Raw genomic sequence first — 18,784 nt, forward strand, 5'->3', positions numbered from 1 at the left:
TTGTATATATGTATGATTTTATGTATGTGTCTATGTTGTACTTTGTGTGGGAGAGTGGAAGATAGAGTTCTACACTAAGTGCTTTCTTCTCTTAATTTGCACTTTATTCTTTGAGCCAGGGTCTCTTGCTCAATCTGTAGTAGACTGGCCAGCAAGTCCATCAGATCAACACATAGCTGCTCATCCTGCTGAGGTTTCATGTTCACCCTACTTCAACTCTTAGGTACAAGTGCCGAGGACCTGTACCCACGTCATAAAGCTTTTATGGCAAGCGCTTTACCCATTTAGCCATCTTCCCAGTACTATTCTTTTTTTTTTTCACGGTCAGCTGAGGATTTATTGGCATAAACGCAACCATATAAAAACATAAGTTATGAAAAACACAGCCACGATGTACCCTCCCATCCCCCAAGCCCAGCCCCTGAGCCCCCTTTTGCAGGAGGGCCAGCCTGGCACCTCCTCAGCGCATCCGGTAGTCGGTGGAACAAGAGAGCTCACACAGCTGACCCTTGAAGTCCAGGTCGATGGTAAAGTCCAAGTCACGATTGTTTTTGGCGTTGGGCCTCATTCCAATAGTGCCAAAAATCTCCTCGCCGGTCTTCACTGTTAGGTAGTCCTCCATGTAGAACACAGTCTGCTTCCAATGTGTGTATGGAGACTCAGGACTGGTAGAGAAGCCGGTCCTCTTGTGGCATCGGGTGAACTCGATGTTGAAGTAGGCCACTAGTGCATGCACATAGTCATTCCTCTTCACTTGCAGACAAAACGGGGAGGTGAAGGTCAGGTCCTCCACCTTGACTGTGTAGATGTCCACCTCCTTTATGAGGCAGGCGTTGGTGACCAGCTGCTTTGGGTCCACCACGTCCACCAGGGGCTCCTTGATGGCCACGTCTTTAATGCAGGACATATCAAAGCCATATACATTCTCCCACCAGTGGATCTTGTAGTCTTTATACTGTCGGTCCTCAATGGCTGTCACATACAGGGTGGCTCGGTCTGGGAAGATGAGGCCATCAGGTGCCAGCCACTTGTCATGAGCGTGCAGCACAGTGTTGAGCATGGACTCATAGAAGAGGCAATAACCCATCCACTCGCTGATGATGATGTCCACCTTCTCCACAGGCAGCTCCACCTCCTCCACCTTGCCCTTGATGATGGTCACCACGTGGTCTAACTTGTTGGCTTTGACAATCTTCACAGCATAATCAGAGATACTGGAGCACTCGATCCCAATGACCTTGCGGGCCCCTGCCTTGGCAGCGAACATGCAGAGGATGCCAGTGCCCGAGCCCACATCCAGCACCACCTTGTCTTTGAAGAGATGCCGATTGTGAAACATGGAGTTGCGGTACGTGAGGGTTCGCACCTCATCCTTTAGCATCTCCTCGTGGATGCCAAAGTGGGCATAGGAGTCAAAGTAGTAGTCTTTGGATGTCATGTCCTCAGCATTGGGCTTCTCACTACTTTCTGCTTGGCCACAGGAAACCTCCATGATGCAGTTCGCGGCCTCGGCTGCCGCCATCTTCACCCGAGTCCTACGGCCTCTGAGACCCCCCCTCTCTCTTTTCTCCCCCAGTACTATTCTTTCTTGTTTTTCTCTTAGTCCATTTAACAACGAAAGTTGGTTAATCTTGTGGATTCTTTCAGATAATGAATTATTGGTTTGATTGATATTTTTCATTTTTATGTAATTTACCCATGATCTAATCTTCATTACTTTATATTATCATTTATTTCATATTGGATCTTGTTTCAGTTTATTCCATATAAGTTAGATTACTATTTGAGGTCACTACTTTTTTAATGTTTCTAAATATTTCATTCTGTGTTTCTTTTCTCTAGCTTCCTCTAGCTATCCTTCCTTGAGCCCCTTACATGTACCTCTGACCCTCAAGTTGATAGCTTCTATTTCTCATATTATTATTTTACACACCACACACACAAAAATGTACATCCATTATTTTACACATACACAAAATGTGTGCATGCATGAAAATATTAAAATACAATTTACTAAGTTCACTTGTGTTTGTTTGTCTATATTGGCTGACTGCTTTGCATTGGGCAGGCAATAAGGGTGCTTATAAAGAAGAAAGGCTAATTTCCTTTTTCCTAGAGGACTCAGTTACCTGTAGTAGTTTTTCTTTCTAGGGAAAGGACTCCATGAAACTCTCTTTCTTCCACATTGGTAACATGTCCATTAACACTGCTGTCATTCTAGTCTTCTTTGTACAGCCATTTTTATGAGAGACAGTTTCACTATAGACTTTTTTGTGTCTTACAGTCTTTCTACCATCTCTTCCATGATGTTTTCTGACCCATAGATACAGGATCAGTGGTGTAGATGTATCTAATGGGGCTGAGCTCCTCATTATCTGTTGCTCTCGGCATTGTGTCCAGTTCTTGGTTTCTGTGATGTCTCCAATGCTGCAAGAAAGATATCTATGATTAGGAGTGGTAACCATACTTTTCTATGGGTATAAGGATAATATTTAGATCATAGTGAGGAAATATGCTTCTTTGGAAAATGGCAATAGTAAATTATATTCCAAGGTCCATGACTTTATTAGCCCCAGGAAGCTTAATAGGTTTCTAGTACCAGAGATGATTTCCTTCTTGTTTTATGGGCTTTAAGTCTAATTAGCTGTTGGTTTCCATGGATAGGTGTTCCACTTTTTGTACGTTAATGAGTATTTTGCCATGCTGGTAATTGTTGTGGTTCATAAATTTTGTAACTGGGTGGAGCTGTTTAATGCTTTGTTCATTTTGCAGCTTTCACAGTATTTTCTGGAACTCTGGAATCTAGATGGCAGAAAAGAAGCTTGCAGGACAGATCCAGTTTTAATCATCAAAGTCTTGTTTCTCAAGTGTCTTCAGCAAGAGAGACCACCCTCAAGACTGAGAGGTAATCAAGAGCTACATAGATATTCTCTCTCTCTCTCTCTCTCTCTAATATATATATATATATATATATATATATATATATATATATATATATATAGTGGGTGTCAGTTGGACTACCCTGACTGACTATTCAAAAGATATCCTCTAGTGGCTTAATTTGTGTGTGTGTGTGTGTGTGTGTGTGTGTGTGTGTGTGTGTGTGTGCATGCGCGCATGTGCACATCTGTGTGTATGTGTGCTTGTATACACATATATGTATCATATATAAATTTAGCCTTATCTCTTTCTACAGTTATCAATTCTATCTATTTCACTGTGTCACACATGTTTTGGGAAGATGTGTTTTCCTTGTCATTCTCAAATAGTTAATAATATTTTCTCTGATTCTTCTTTGATGCATTGCTGTTATTTAATTTACATAGATTTATGCATTTTCCCCTGTTTCTTCTGTTATGACTACACAACTATTTCTTCTGGTTAGAAATGCTCTTTGTATGCTATCTATCTTTTAAAACATGTTGAAAATTCATTTGCCAGCAGTGTCCTGGAGTACGTTCCCTTGCAGTGGAGGAGAATGTGTTTCTGTTGCTGTTGTCCAGCTTGTTTGGTTTGGCTCTGAGAAGCAGATAGCTTATGTCTCCATAGCTTTGTTCATAAGCTCTTAGCCTGTTAGTGCAGCATTTCAGTTCTTCGGAGCCATGCAATCCTCCATGCTCTGGTCCTCACTGGCCCGATCTCATTTAATAAGTGAGCTATGTAGAATCACTTCTGAGTCTGTAGGGAGCTTACCCTTTCAACTGCTCTCCCTCCGGAGTGCCTTATCCATTTTCCATTTTATGCTCTCCAATTATAAAGCAGTACTTAAGACAGAGCAAACGTCTCTTCCTCTGGGACAATTTTGGACCATTTTTCAAGTGAAATTCATCATTTTCATAGTATCCTATGCTTGATTCTTATGCATACGATAGGCTGCATTCTAAACATTTCTAAAGTGACTATGACACTTAAAATTTAAACAATTTCCCACACCAGCAATAAGCTCATAAAATTGGGAAATATGTAAGTTCTGAATTCAAGCATACACTTTTATTTTAAATTTAAGGATATGTATTTGTATTCATTGACAAGTTTATACAGCTATGTAATATATGTTGATATTACCTCCCCCTTAATTCATCCAGATACATCCCAACACTTCCCTCCCAATTGTAGTTCACTGAGATCAGTTGGTGCTATCTGTAGGAATGTTGAGTGATCTTGTTGTATTGATCTTCCACGGGCCTTTGCAAGTGACCATAGCTGCTGCAAACTCATAAGCCCAACAAATATGCCATATCAGAAGATAGAGTTTCAAAACAGTCTTCCTCATGCTCTAACTCTTAAATGCTTTTCTCGCACTCTTTCATAATATTCCTAGAGTCTTATGATGTGGGGGTTGATATTGATATCCCAATTACAGGTAAGCACCCAATAATCATTTACTCTAAACACTTTAGCTAGTCATGAGTCTCTGCCTTAACTATTGACTACTGTAGAAACTTTAATGATTAAGGTAGAGAGTAGCATGAGTCCATGTATGTAAGCATGAATATTTAGAAGGCTGTTCAACAACACGCCTATGTAGAAACATAGCAGCATTGGATCCCCCTTCATCCCTACTAGGTCCTATGACTACGTATGCCAAGGACCTTGACCAGGATTAAAGTCTTGAATTCTATCTTGACAATCAGGCCGTGAATATAATCAGAAAGTAGCTTGTTACCTTTGTAAGCTTCATATTACTTTGCACAAATGGCCACATCTTGTCTGACAGTCATTATGCAGCATTTGTGGTTCATTACTGGATAATATCAGAGGAGATTTTCTCTCTCTTTGACATGCACAGTTCTTCCCCATGATATGATAGCAAGGAGTAATGAAGGAAGGCCTTTAGGGCAGTTACAGTTTGATTTTTCTATTTCATGCCAAAAATATACATGTGATTATCAAAAATGATCTTACTGTCTAATTATGGAAGGCATCTAAGAGTAATAATATCCTGTGTTGTTTAGGGACTCTTTGGGGCCTTCCTGACAAATAATTCAAATAGAATGCTCATACCTGGCATTGGACATACTTACTTGATGAACCATGTCTTCTGGGGACAGCATTGTTTACCTATGCAAGGCACCTGTGTTCAGATCTCTCCTCTTTTATCACACTTTTAAGTACCTTTACTAATAATCACCTTTAATAAATAGGATATAGTTTATTTCCATAATGGTTTTCATGCACCCTTACTATTTGGTTAACAAGCCCCATTCACTGTAATTTCCCTGCTTCTGCTACAATCTCTGTATAAAACATTAACCCTCAGTATTCCACCCTCTTTTTTCATAGCACCTACTATTCCTTTCCTGCCTTCACTCTCTTTCCTTTAACTTCTTATGACTTATTTCTATATTTCTAACATCTATAAAGAGACCAAATTAAACATACAAATTGAAAAGCTGCACATATGAATGAGAGGATGTGAAATTTGTCTTTCTGATTCTGGATTACGTCCTTTGGCTCCATCTATTTTATTCAAAATTCATTTTTCTTTACAGCTGAATAAAATTCTACTATGTGTATCTACAACCCTTCTACTTTCCATTCCTTAATTGATGGATGATCAGGCTGATTCAGTTTCATACCTGTAAGTATATCAGCAGTGAGGTTGTTTTATGCAAGTAGGAGAATGTACAGTCCTTTGAATATGTGGCCATGAGGGGAAGAGCTGGATCATATAGCTGTTTTAGTTCTTGCTTTCTGAGAATCATCCACACAGATTTCCATAGTGACTGTATCTTTATACACTCTTTCTAATGGTAGATGAACATTTCTCTCTCCCAACAATCATGTCAGCATTTGCTGCCATTTTCTTCCTTGATGGCTAAACTGATTGCTGTGAGAAGGAATCTCAAAGCAGTTTTAATTTGTACTCATATTTCTTCACTTGGGAACTCTGTGTTCAGTTATATGATCCAATTTCTTTCATTAATTAGCTAATTAATTAATTCACTTTACATCCCTATTGTAGTTCCTCTTTCTCCACTCCTCCCAGTCCCACCTCATAACTCATCTTCCCTTTAACATCCTCTTCATCTTAGAGAAGGAGAATCACATCATGGGTACAAACCCACCCTGACACATCATCTCAGCAGGACTAAGTATATCTTCTTCCTCTGAGGCCAAAGAATCCTAAATTAGAGAAAAGGATCCAAAGGCAGGCAGCAGAGTAAGTGACAGTCCCAGCTCCAATTGTCAGGGGACTGACATGAAGCTCACAGTCAAGCATTATGTGGAACTTTGGAGTCTTGCGAAAGAGTCAGGGGAAGTATTAAGAAAGTGAGAAGGGTCAAGGACCCCAAGAAGACCTATAGAGTCAAATAACCTGGGCACACGCAGGCTCAGAAAGAGAGCATAGGCTGGGTCTAGGACCCCTAAACATTTGTAGAAGGTGTGCAGCTTGGTGTACATGATCCAAGTTTTGATCAGATTGTTTCTTTGTTGAATGTTTCATTTATTGAGTTCTTTGTATATTCTGGATATCAGTCCAATGTTGGATATGAATCTGGTAGAGATTGTCCCATCTCTTCACTCGATTGACAGTTTCCTTTCCATAAAAAAAGCCATTTGTAATTATAGGCTTTCTTTCCTTTTCTTAACTTTTTTATCTTAAGCCTACAGCACCAAATATTCCCAGTCAGTTTTCCTATCCAAGTACTAACCAGGCCAGACCCCACTCAGCTTCCAAGATCAGATGAGTTTGGACGTGTTCAGGGTGGTAAGGCTGTAGACAGGCTTCATTTTCTGAGTATTGGATGCCTATTCAGAAAGCCCTTACACTATGCCTATTTACTCCTTACTTACTCCTCTAGCAGTTTCAGACATTCATGTCTTATACCTTGGTACACTGGGAATTGAATTTTGTGTGACAAGAGAAACAAGGTTTTAATTTCTGTCTGTAGATGCCCAGTTTTTCCAGGACCATTTTCTTTGTTTATGGTATAATTTCTTTAATTTTTGCTCTTGGCATCTTGTCAAAATTTGGGTGGTTTTAGTTATGTGGCTTTGTGTCTGGGACTTCAATTCTTTTGATCCATGCATCTGCTTTTGTGCCACTGACACCCATGCCCATTTCCTTTGGATAGTCTGTAGTATAACATAAAGCTAGGTAAGTTGACAGAGTGGTATACTTTTTCATCTAGATTTCTCTGACGTGCTGGGTTCTTCTACTTCTTTGTGAGCTTAATTTTTAAAAATTACTGTAAAGAATGACACTGAAATTTTTATTAGTATTTCATTAAATCTTGAAATTGCTGTTGTTAAGATAGCCTTATTATATTGATTCCACCAATCAATGAGTGTGGGAGGTCCTTCTCTCCTTCTGTATCTTCCTCAATTTTTTCTTACAGCATTCTATAATTTTATTTATATATTTTTACATAGTTGGTTACATTTATTCAAAAGCTGCAGGATACATGAATGAGATTATTTCCCTGATCTCTTTTTCTGTTCATATACCATTGTTATACAGGAAGTCTAGTGTGTGTGTGTGTGTGTGTGTGTGTGTGTGTGTGTGTGTGTGTCTATTAATTTTGTGTCTTCTCACTTTGATGAATCTATTTATCAGTTCTAAGAGTTTTCAGGAGAAGTCTTTAGTGTCTCTTATACAGAGATTCATATAATTTCCAAATAGATATACTTTAGAATGAACAAAATTTTAGTGAATCTTGGACTTGGTTTCAACCTTCTTGTCTTTGCTCAAAGTTTCTTTGACCACACATACATGTCTTCTGATTTTGGTGTTTCTTTATTGTCTGGAGGAGAGAAATCTAAGAGCCTTTTGGCTATTGTTTTCTGAGTTAATCGTGAACTAGGAAATTGTGTCATATGTTATCACTTAGTATTTAAACTTACTGGGACTATTAGCATATGTTTTTTCTCCTTTACAATTATTACATAATGGAACATTAATCAAAGTATGAATTACTTATCAATATCATCCACAAATTTGTAACTTTTATGCATCATCTATACAATATTGAGTCTATCTTATGATCAGACAACTATCAAAAGATTTAACTGATGAAGAAAACATTCATTCTATGATATAAACTGGGGAAAAACATCTGGACACAAGAATAACACTGCTGTGTCTGAGTTTTTTTTAATTTATTTTCTTGTACGGCAACCCTAACTCACATTGTCTCTTGAGTTTTTCATCAGAACTGACCAAGGGAAACAAGATGGATGACGGATAAAGATTCTAGTTACCATGAAGCTAATAATGATCTATGGAGAGGTGGTCATGCTTTTATTTTATATAGTCAAGTTCTAAGAAGTACACATGACCATATTAATACCTGGGATAGTAGCTTTCTAGTGTGAGACAACTGAGATTTTATATTGATTTTCGCATTTTCTGTAGTATAACAAGTCCAAATTGCCAATAATTGCTTTGTTGCAATTATTGCTTTGTTTTTGCTTGCCACACTCCATCACACTGCTAATACTGCTACATATATCTTTACTACAGAGAGGAGCATCCTAGAATTTAGGAGACACCAGCTTTAGAATTCTTAGCACAGATTTATGATAATCCCTAGTTCTAGTTTTTATGTGGCATGGCATTTTAGATGAAAAAACCATAAAGTAAAAATCATATGTATTGATAACCACATTTTCATCCGTGTGTTAATTTCATGCTCCTTCATGCTTGTGTTTTGGTTATCTATTATATAAAACATATAAAATTTAGTGGATTAAAAGAGCAGCAATTTATTGTTTCCCATGATTCCTTGTGAAGCTTGTTGATGTTGCTGAGCTCATGGGATCACTTAGGCTTCACCTTTTCTTGTAGGCTTATGTGAGCAGAAACCATCAGGTGTTACCCAGGAGCTCAGTGCTGACTTGTTTTAAGAGACAACTCTGTTTTTTGTTGTTGTTGTTGCTGTTTTTATGTTTTTTTTTGTTTTTGTAATTTTTTTATTTTCTTTCTTTCTTTTTTTTTTTTTTATTAACTTGAGTATTTCTTATATACATTTCGAGTGTTATTCCCTTTCCCGGTTTCCGGGCAAACATCGCCCTCCGCCCTCCCCTTCCTTATGGGTGTTCCCCTCCCAACCCTCCCCCCATTGCCGCCCTCCCCCCACCAGTCTAGTTCACTGGGGGTTCAGTCTTAGCAGGACCCAGGGCTTCCCCTTCCACTGGTGCTCTTACTAGGATATTCATTGCTACCTATGGGGTCAGAGTCCAGGGTCAGTCCATATATAGTCTTTAGGTAGTGGCTTAGTCCCTGGAAGCTCTGGTTGCTTGACATTGTTGTACTTTTGGGGTCTCGAGCCCCTTCAAGCTCTTCCAGTTCTTTCTCTGATTCCTTCAACGGGGGACCTATTCTCAGCTCAGTGGTTTGCTGCTGGCATTCGCCTCTGTATTTGCTGTATTCTGGCTGTGTCTCTCAGGAGCGATCTACATCCGGCTCCTGTCGGTCTGCACTTCTTTGCTTCATCCATCTTGTCCAATTGGGTGGCTGTATATGTATGGGCCACCTGTGGGGCAGGCTCTGAATGGGTGTTCCTTCAGTCTCTGTTTTAATCTTTGCCTCTCCCTTCCCAGCCAAGGGTATTCTTTTTCCTCATTTAAAGAAGGAGTGAAGCATTCACATTTTGATCATCCGTCTTGAGTTTCGTTTGTTCTAGGGATCTAGGGTAATTCAAGCATTTGGGCTAATAGCCACTTATCAATGAGTGCATACCATGTATGTCTTTCTGTGATTGGGTTAGCTCACTCAGGATGATATTTTCCAGTTCCAACCATTTGCCTACGAATTTCATAGACTCGTTGTTTTTGATAGCTGAGTAATATTCCATTGTGTAGATGTACCACATTTTCTGTATCCATTCCTCTGTTGAAGGGCATCTCGGTTCTTTCCATTTTCTGGCTATTATAAATAAGGCTGCGATGAACATAGTGGAGCACGTGTCTCTTTTATATGTTGAGGCATCTTTTGGGTATATGCCCAAGAGAGGTATAGCTGGATCCTCAGGCAGTTCAATGTCCAATTTTCTGAGGAACCTCCAGACTGATTTCCAGAATGGTTTTACCAGTCTGCAATCCCACCAACAATGGAGGAGTGTTCCTCTTTCTCCACATCCTCGCCAGCATCTGCTGTCACCTGAGTTTTTGATCTTAGCCATTCTCACTGGTGTGAGGTGAAATCTCAGGGTTGTTTTGATTTGCATTTCCCTTATGACTAAAGATGTTGAACATTTCTTTAGGTGTTTCTCAGCCATTCGGCATTCCTCAGCTGTGAATTATTTGTTTAGCTCTGAACCCCATTTTTTAATAGGGTTATTTGTTTCCCTGCGGTCTAACTTCTTGAGTTCTTTGTATATTTTGGATATAAGGCCTCTATCTGTTGTAGGATTGGTAAAGATCTTTTCCCAATCTGTTGGTTGCCGTTTTGTCCTAACCACCGTGTCCTTTGCCTTACAGAAGCTTTGCAGTTTTATGAGATCCCATTTGTCAATTCTTGATCTTAGAGCATAAGCCATTGGTGTTTTGTTCAGGAAATTTTTTCCAGTGCCCATGTGTTCCAGATGCTTCCCTAGTTTTTCTTCTATTAGTTTGAGTGTGTCTGGTTTGATGTGGAGGTCCTTGATCCACTTGGACTTAAGCTTTGTACAGGGTGATAAGCATGGATCGATCTGCATTCTTCTACATGTTGCCCTCAAGTTGAACCAGCACAATTTGCTGAAAATGCTATCTTTTTTCCATTGGATGGTTTTGGCTCCTTTGTCAAAAATCAAGTGACCATAGGTGTGTGGGTTCATTTCTGGGTCTTCAATTCTATTCCATTGGTCTATCTGTCTGTCTCTGTACCAATACCATGCAGTTTTTATCACTATTGCTCTGTAATACTGCTTGAGTTCAGGGATAGTGATTCCCCCTGAAGTCCTTTTATTGTTGAGGATAGTTTTAGCTATCCTGGGTTTTTTGTTATTCCAGATGAATTTGCAAATTGTTCTGTCTAACTCTTTGAAGAATTGGATTGGTATTTTGATGGGGATTGCATTGAATCTGTAGATTGCTTTTGGTAAAATGGCCATTTTTACTATATTAATCCTGCCAATCCATGAGCATGGGAGATCTTTCCATCTTCTGAGGTCTTCTTCAATTTCTTTCCTCAGTGTCTTGAAGTTCTTATTGTACAGATCTTTTACTTGCTTGGTTAAAGTCACACCGAGGTACTTTATATTATTTGGATCTATTATGAAGGGTGTCGTTTCCCTAATTTCTTTCTCGGCTTGTTTCTCTTTTGTATAGAGGAAGGCAACTGATTTATTTGAGTTAATTTTATACCCAGCCACTTTGCTGAAGTTGTCTATGAGCTTTAGTAGTTCTCTGGTGGAACTTTTGGGATCACTTAAATATACTATCATGTCATCTGCAAATAGTGATATTTTGACTTCTTCTTTTCCGATCTGTATCCCCTTGATCTCCTTTTGTTGTCTGATTGCTCTGGCTAGAACTTCAAGAACTATATTGAATAAGTAGGGAGAGAGTGGGCAGCCTTGTCTAGTCCCTGATTTTAGTGGGATTGCTTCGAGTTTCTCTCCATTTAGTTTAATGTTAGCAACTGGTTTGCTGTATATGGCTTTTACTATGTTTAGGTATGGGCCTTGAATTCCTATTCTTTCCAGGACTTTTATCATGAAGGGGTGTTGAATTTTGTCAAATGCTTTCTCAGCATCTAATGAAATGATCATGTGGTTTTGTTCTTTCAGTTTGTTTATATGATGGATCACGTTGATGGTTTTCCGTATATTAAACCATCCCTGCATGCCTGGGATGAAGCCTACTTGATCATGGTGGATGATTGTTTTGATGTGCTCTTGAATTCGGTTTGCCAGAATTTTATTGAGTATTTTTGCGTCGATATTCATAAGGGAAATTGGTCTGAAGTTCTCTTTCTTTGTTGTGTCTTTGTGTTGTTTAGGTATAAGAGTAATTGTGGCTTCGTAGAAGGAATTCGGTAGTGCTCCATCTGTTTCAATTTTGTGGAATAGTTTGGATAATATTGGTATGAGGTCTTCTATGAAGGTTTGATAGAATTCTGCACTAAACCCGTCTGGACCTGGGCTCTTTTTGGTTGGAAGACCTTTAATGACTGCTTCTATTTCCTTAGGAGTTATGGGGTTGTTTAACTGGTTTATCTGTTCCTGATTTAACTTCGATACCTGGTATCTGTCTAGGAAATTGTCCATTTCCTGAAGATTTTCAAATTTTGTTGAATATAGGTTTTTATAGTAAGATCTGATGATTTTTTGAATTTCCTCTGAATCTGTAGTTATGTCTCCCTTTTCATTTCTGATTTTGCTAATTTGGACGCACTCTCTGTGTCCTCTCGTTAGTCTGGCTAAGGGTTTATCTATCTTGTTGATTTTCTCAAAGAACCAACTTTTGGTTCTGTTGATTCTTTCTATGGTCCTTTTTGTTTCTACTTGGTTGATTTCAGCTCTGAGTTTGATTATTTCCTGCCTTCTACTCCTCCTGGGTGTATTTGCTTCTTTTTGTTCTAGAGCTTTTAGGTGTGCTGTCAAGCTGCTGACATATGCTCTTTCCTGTTTCTTTCTGCAGGCACTCAGCGCTATGAGTTTTCCTCTTAGCACAGCTTTCATTGTGTCCCATAAGTTTGGGTATGTTGTATCTTCATTTTCATTAAATTCTAAAAAGTTTTTAATTTCTTTCTTTATTTCTTCCTTGACAAGGTTATCATTGAGTAGAGCATTGTTCAATTTCCACGTATATGTGGGCATTCTTCCCTTATTGTTATTGAAGACCAGTTTTAGGCCGTGGTGGTCCGATAGCATGCATGGGATTATCTCTATCTTTCTGTACCTGTTGAGGCCCGTTTTTTGACCAATTATATGGTCAATTTTGGAGAAAGAACCATGAGGAGCTGAGAAGAAGGTATATCCTTTTGCTTTAGGATAGAATGTTCTATAAATATCCGTTAAGTCCATTTGGCTCATGACTTCTCTTAATCTGTCGACATCACTGTTTAATTTCTGTTTCCATGATCTGTCCATTGATGAGAATGGGGTGTTGAAGTCTCCCATTATTATTGTGTGAGGTGCAATGTGTGTTTTGAGCTTTAGTAAGGTTTCTTTTACGTATGTAGGTGCCCTTGTATTTGGGGCATAGATATTTAGGATTGAGAGTTCATCTTGGTGGATTTTTCCTTTGATGAATATGAAGTGTCCTTCCTTATCTTTTTTGATGACTTTTAGTTGGAAATTGATTTTATTTGATATTAGAATGGCTACTCCAGCTTGCTTCTTCTGACCATTTGCTTGGAAAGTTGTTTTCCAGCCTTTCACTCTGAGGTAGTGTCTGTCTTTGTCTCTGAGGTGTGTTTCCTGTAGGCAGCAGAATGCAGGGTCCTCATTGCGTATCCAGTTTGTTAATCTATGTCTTTTTATTGGGGAGTTGAGGCCATTGATATTGAGAGATATTAAGGAATAGTGATTATTGCTTCCCTTTATATTCATATTTGGATGTGAGGTTATGTTTGTGTGCTTTCATTCTCTTTGTTTTGTTGCCAAGATGATTAGTTTCTTGCTTCTTCTAGGGTATAGCTTGCCTCCTTATGTTGGGCTTTACCATTTATTATCCTTTGTAGTGCTGGATTTGTAGAAAGATATTGTGTAAATTTGGTTTTGTCATGGAATATCTTGGTTTCTCCATCAATGTTAATTGAGAGTTTTGCTGGATACAGTAACCTGGGCTGGCATTTGTGTTCTCTTAGGGTCTGTATGACATCAGTCCAGGATCTTTTGGCCTTCATAGTTTCTGGCGAGAAGTTGGTGTGATTCTGATAGGTCTCCCTTTATATGTTACTTGACCTTTTTCCCTTACTGCTTTTAATATTCTTTCTTTATTTTGTGCGTTTGGTGTTTTGACAATTATGTGACGGGAGGTGTTTCTTTTCTTGTCCAATCTATTTGGAGTTCTGTAGGCTTCTTGTATGTCTATGGGTATCTCTTTTTTTAGGTTAGGGAAGTTTTCTTCTATGATTTTGTTGAAGATATTTACTGGTCCTTTGAGCTGGGAGTCTTCACTCTCTTCTATACCTATAATCCTTAGGTTTGACCTTCTCATTGAGTCCTGGATTTCCTGTATGTTTTGGACCAGTAGCTTTTTCCGCTTTACATTATCTTTGACAGTTGAGTCAATGATTTCTATGGAATCTTCTGCTCCTGAGATTCTCTCTTCCATCTCTTGAATTCTGTTGGTGAGGCTTGTATCTACAGCTCCTTGTCTCTTCTTTTGGTTTTCTATATCCAGGGTTGTTTCCATGTGTTCTTTCTTGATTGCTTCTATTTCCATTTTTAATTCCTTCAACTGTTTGATTGTGTTTTCCTGGAATTCTTTCAGGGATTTTTGCGATTCCTCTCTGTAGGCTTTTACTTGTTTATTAATGTTTTCCTGTGCTTCCCTAAGTGTGTTCATGTCTTTCTTGAAGTCCTCCAGCATCATGATCAAATATGATTTTGTAACTAGATCTTGCTTTTCTGGTGTGTTTGGATATTCCATGTTTGTTTTGGTGGGAGAATTGGGCTCCGATGATGGCATGTAGTCTTGGTTTCTGTTGCTTGGGTTCCTGCGTTTGCCTCTCGCCATCAGATAATCTCTAGTGTTACTTTGTCCTGCTATTTCTGACAGTGGCTAGACTGTCCTATAAGCCTGTGTGACAGGAGTGCTGTAGACCTGTTTTCCTCTCTTTCAGTCAGTTATGGGGACAGAGTGTTCTGCTTTTTGGCGTGTAGTTTTTCCTCTCTACAGGTCTTCAGCTGTTCCTGTGGGCCTGTGTCTTGAGTTCACCAGGCAGCTTTCTTGCAGCAGAAAATTTGGTCTTACCTGTGGTCCCGAGGCTCAGGTTCGCTCGTGGGGTGCTGCCCACGGGCTCTCTGCAGCGGCAGCAACCAGGAAGACCTGTGCTGCCCCTTCCGGGAACTTCAGTGCACCAGGGTTCCAGATGGTCTTTGGCTTTTTCCTCTGGCGTCCGAGATGTGTGTGCAGGGAGCAGTCACTTCTGGTTTCCCAGGCTTGTCTGCCTCTCTGAAGGTTTAGCTCTCCCTCCCACGGGATTTGGGTGCAGAGAACCGTTTATCCGGTCTGTTTCTTTCAGGTTCCGGCGGTGTCTCAGGCACAGGGGTCCTGCCGCTCCTGGGCCCTTCCCCACGGGAGCCCAGAGGCCTTATACAGTTTCCTCTTGGGCCAGGGATGTGGGCAGGGGTGAGCAGTGTTGGTTGTCTCTTCCGCTCTGCAGCCTCAGGAGTGCCCACCTGACCAGGCGGTGAGGTCTCTCTCTCACCGGGTCTGGGAGCAGAGAGCTGCTGCGGGCCGGGATCCGCGGGTGTGGGACTTCCCTTGTTTTTGTAATTTATCAAGCAGATTTATATCAGTAAATTCTCACTCGACAAAATTCCGACACAATAAACTCAGAGCCAATTGATATTGATATAAACTGCCCACCTAGATAAGACAAATTATTCTATAATAATCCACCCCTTTAAGATATTCATAGCTACCTGTGGATAATTAAAGTCACATGGGTCTGGGTCATCCTTTCCCTCTATCTTGGTTTTTTACCTTCCATCTCTTCTCTCTCCCACCTTTCAAAAACTCTGTTCCCACCTTTCTTTTTCACTGCCCAATCATAGGCCTCACCTTATCTTGGGCATATAAACATCAACCCACATTTATCCCTTTCTGTCTAATTAAAAAAGGAACTTTCTCTCAAATGTAAGCTGAGTACAACTATTACCATTCTGTAATTTATAAAGAATAAAATATACCTAACACCAAATACATAATTTTTGTCAATTATATAGTGCATTCTGTTACCTATTCTAACTTAAGAAAGGCTAAAAATCTATATATTGTGTCCTGGATAGCTTGTAAACTATCTGAAAATTATCCAATTAAATATGTTTTCTCAAGTTAAATAGCCTGGGTAGGTTATGAGAGTATAATTCGTCTTCAACCCCATCAGGAATCTGAGAATGACCAATGCTATCTTAAAATATAGGAAGCCTAATATGGCTTCCATAACTGAGACAAGTTGTAGAGAAAACTGTCTATCTATAATAATCTCCAGTTACCAACACATAAGAGCATCAGTCTACCTAGCATTCCTCATTTGCTTCTTTGAAGCCTGGTGACAGACACTCAAGATAGCAAAAGCAAATGTTCCCAGTCCTGTACATCATGTCACAAGGTCAACTCAAATTTCTTGGGGGAAGGCTATACATCATTTCTAGAAGAGAGTTTACAAATGCAAAAAGACAGGGAGCAATTACTGGAGGTCATCATCAAATACAAGAACTGGTCTGCTTTAACTCAGCGACTCATCTAGAACACCTGTACTGTGTCTTATGACCCCTTAATCCCAGAGTGAGCCTGGAAGGAAGATTTTAGACCTGGTAGAATATGAACCTTACTTATTTGTCACACACACACACAAAACTCAGTATAAGAAGTGGAACCAATTATGTTAAGAAGCCACCCCACTGATAGCAGCTTTCAATGGATGTTCTTACTGGGCATATAAATATAACTTCTAAATAATTTATAGGATGTTGTTGAATAATAATCTAGTTTAATTTTGAGGGAGACAGAATACAGAACTTGTCACTGTTTAGATCAGGACATTAACCTTACCTATTTCCTGGCATTCCTTGGTTCCTCTGGATATTATCAATATCTAGAGGATATTAGCCTATGTATATTGTTTATCTTTGTTGGACCTTTCTTCATTACATAGCAACCAAATTTTTTACTTGTATTTTATAAAACTGTCAAAAATGGGTTTATTTTACAGTTTACACCTTAATATTTTAGTCAGTCAACTGAATGTTTCTGTCCAAAGTCTTCATCTGGTTGAGTTTGGCTTTAATACAGGAATGTGGGGGGTATCTGGCTGTGTCTTTCATTTTTCCTGCAACAGTTTCAACATTATATAAACTTGGATGTGGTGTGTGCACTCAGGCATCATAAAGAACTGTCAAATTTTGTTTTTGAAAAATGAACTCAACCTGTTAGGAATTCAGGTCTAGATAATGCTGTTTGGCACTGCACCTCCATGAATAATTCAGCTAATTTGCAACACAGTTATTTGTACATTATGAGTGCACATGCTTTGAAAGTATTTCTGTAACTCTGCCATATTGCCTATTAAATGCATTCTGAAAATGGAATACCAGAGGGAATGGAAGTGCACACTTAGAGAGTTTGTGAATCAAGGCTATTGGACCTTGTGAACTGTCTTTGTCAGTGTTGTAGAATAGTTTTACATGACGGTAGCTGGAAAACAAGCTCTGCTTTTTGAAGGTTTTGTGAACAAAATTCTCCTAGCTTGTATGTGTATGTTTGGAACTGAATATGTTTCATGGTTCCATAACAATATCACATTTTGCACTTCTACCTTTGTTATCAGTCATCAACTAATGTTCAAAGGTGTTATGGTGAGTTTCACCACTGTATTTTCATTATTTACACTGATTAAAAAATCTACTCTTTCATCCCAGGTATCTGCAAGTGTGATTGGGAGAGTGAGAGAAAGAACTAGTAAGGGATAGAGAGAAGGGGGCATAGGGTGGATATGTCCTTGAGGACAAATGTCATATTGATTGGATTCTGTTTTTTTCCCCATAGATCCTGGCAAGATAAGGTTTTATAAATGGGGGAGCCTAGCCTCCAGGAATGAGCCAATATGAATGGCGTAAAGAAAGTTCTTCTTTGGCAATTGAAGCCATATTGTGAGTTTATAAAGTAAATCAACAGACAAAGCCTATGTCAGGCAAGTTGTGGTTCTGTTTTTTTTTTTTTCTTCAATTTATACATTCTACACAGTACATGGTTATTATGAGACAGGATATCATTGGATATTCACAAGACAAATAGTTATTAGGTACAGTAAATATTCTCACTGCATCCAACTTGTCTGTTGTTCTTCAGGAGTTCACTTTGGTTTTAGAGATGGTCTCTCCCTTGTCTTAGGCTCAACAATTAGTTTTGGTTGACTGCCAAGGAATTCCCAAGGGACTGCCTTTCTTTGTTCCCTAGTGCTGAGATTCCAAGTCTACATCATCACTTTTGGCATAATATCATCATGCACACAAAGGAAACACTTTACTGAGTTATCTCCCCACCTCTTATTTATTTAAAATTTTTATTGTGTGTAATGCTTTCTCTTTTTGTTTGTTAGGAAACTTGGCACAAGCTAGATTTACTTGGGGAAAAGAAACCTTTATTAAAGGATTTCCTTTGTCAGATTATGGGTAGGTAAGTTTGTGGGGGCATTTTCTTGATTAGTGATAGAAGTCAAAGACTGCAGTCCACTATGGGCAAGGCCACTGCTTAGGAGATGGTCCTGGGTGGTATAAGAAAGCAATGAGCAAGCTACAAGGATCATGCCAGCAAGCAGTCTTTCCCAATGATTCCTGTTTCTGCTTGTGTTGCTACAATAACTTTCTTCAATGATGAGCAATGAGATGGAACACAAGACAGTTTGCATAAACGTATTTTTCCTCATGACACAAGAATGGGTACAGAAAATGTGGTTCATTTACACAATGGGATATTACTCGGTTATTAAGAATGAGGACATCATAAGTTTAGCAGGCAAATGGATGGAACTAGAAAATATCATCCTGAGTGAGGTAAAGGACATGCACGATATGTACTCACTAGCCAAAGAAATAAAATAAATAAATAAATAAATAAATAAATAAATAAATAAATAAATAATAATAAAAAGTAAAAAGGTATAGAATACCCAAGATAC

The 18,784-nt window shown here is 39.1% G+C and overlaps 1 protein-coding gene and 1 long non-coding RNA gene across 2 annotated transcripts; one reads left to right on the forward strand and one right to left on the reverse strand.

Annotated features, from left to right (window-relative positions):
* Positions 1–308: 308 nt before the first annotated feature.
* Positions 309–1,570, reverse strand: Prmt1l1 (protein arginine methyltransferase 1 like 1). Its single transcript, XM_039092860.2, has one exon. It carries the CDS (start codon positions 1,520–1,522, stop codon positions 461–463), a length of 1,062 nt encoding a protein of 353 aa, XP_038948788.1. The 5' UTR covers positions 1,523–1,570; the 3' UTR covers positions 309–460.
* Positions 1,571–5,517: 3,947 nt separating this feature from the next.
* LOC108352800 (uncharacterized) lies at positions 5,518–17,789 on the forward strand. Its single transcript, XR_001841199.3, has 2 exons — positions 5,518–5,581; positions 17,653–17,789. It is a non-coding gene; the product is annotated as an uncharacterized LOC108352800 (long non-coding RNA).
* The last annotated feature ends 995 nt before the right edge of the window (positions 17,790–18,784 follow it).

The sequence above is a fragment of the Rattus norvegicus genome, chromosome 14 (genome assembly GCF_036323735.1).
Source record: "Rattus norvegicus strain BN/NHsdMcwi chromosome 14, GRCr8, whole genome shotgun sequence".
Taxonomy (NCBI): Eukaryota; Metazoa; Chordata; class Mammalia; order Rodentia; family Muridae; genus Rattus; species Rattus norvegicus.

Coding starts and splice junctions, on each gene's coding strand:
- Prmt1l1 (XM_039092860.2), bottom strand. CDS start 1,522: ATGGCGGCAGCCGAGGCCGCGAACTGCATCATGGAGGTTTCCTGTGGC.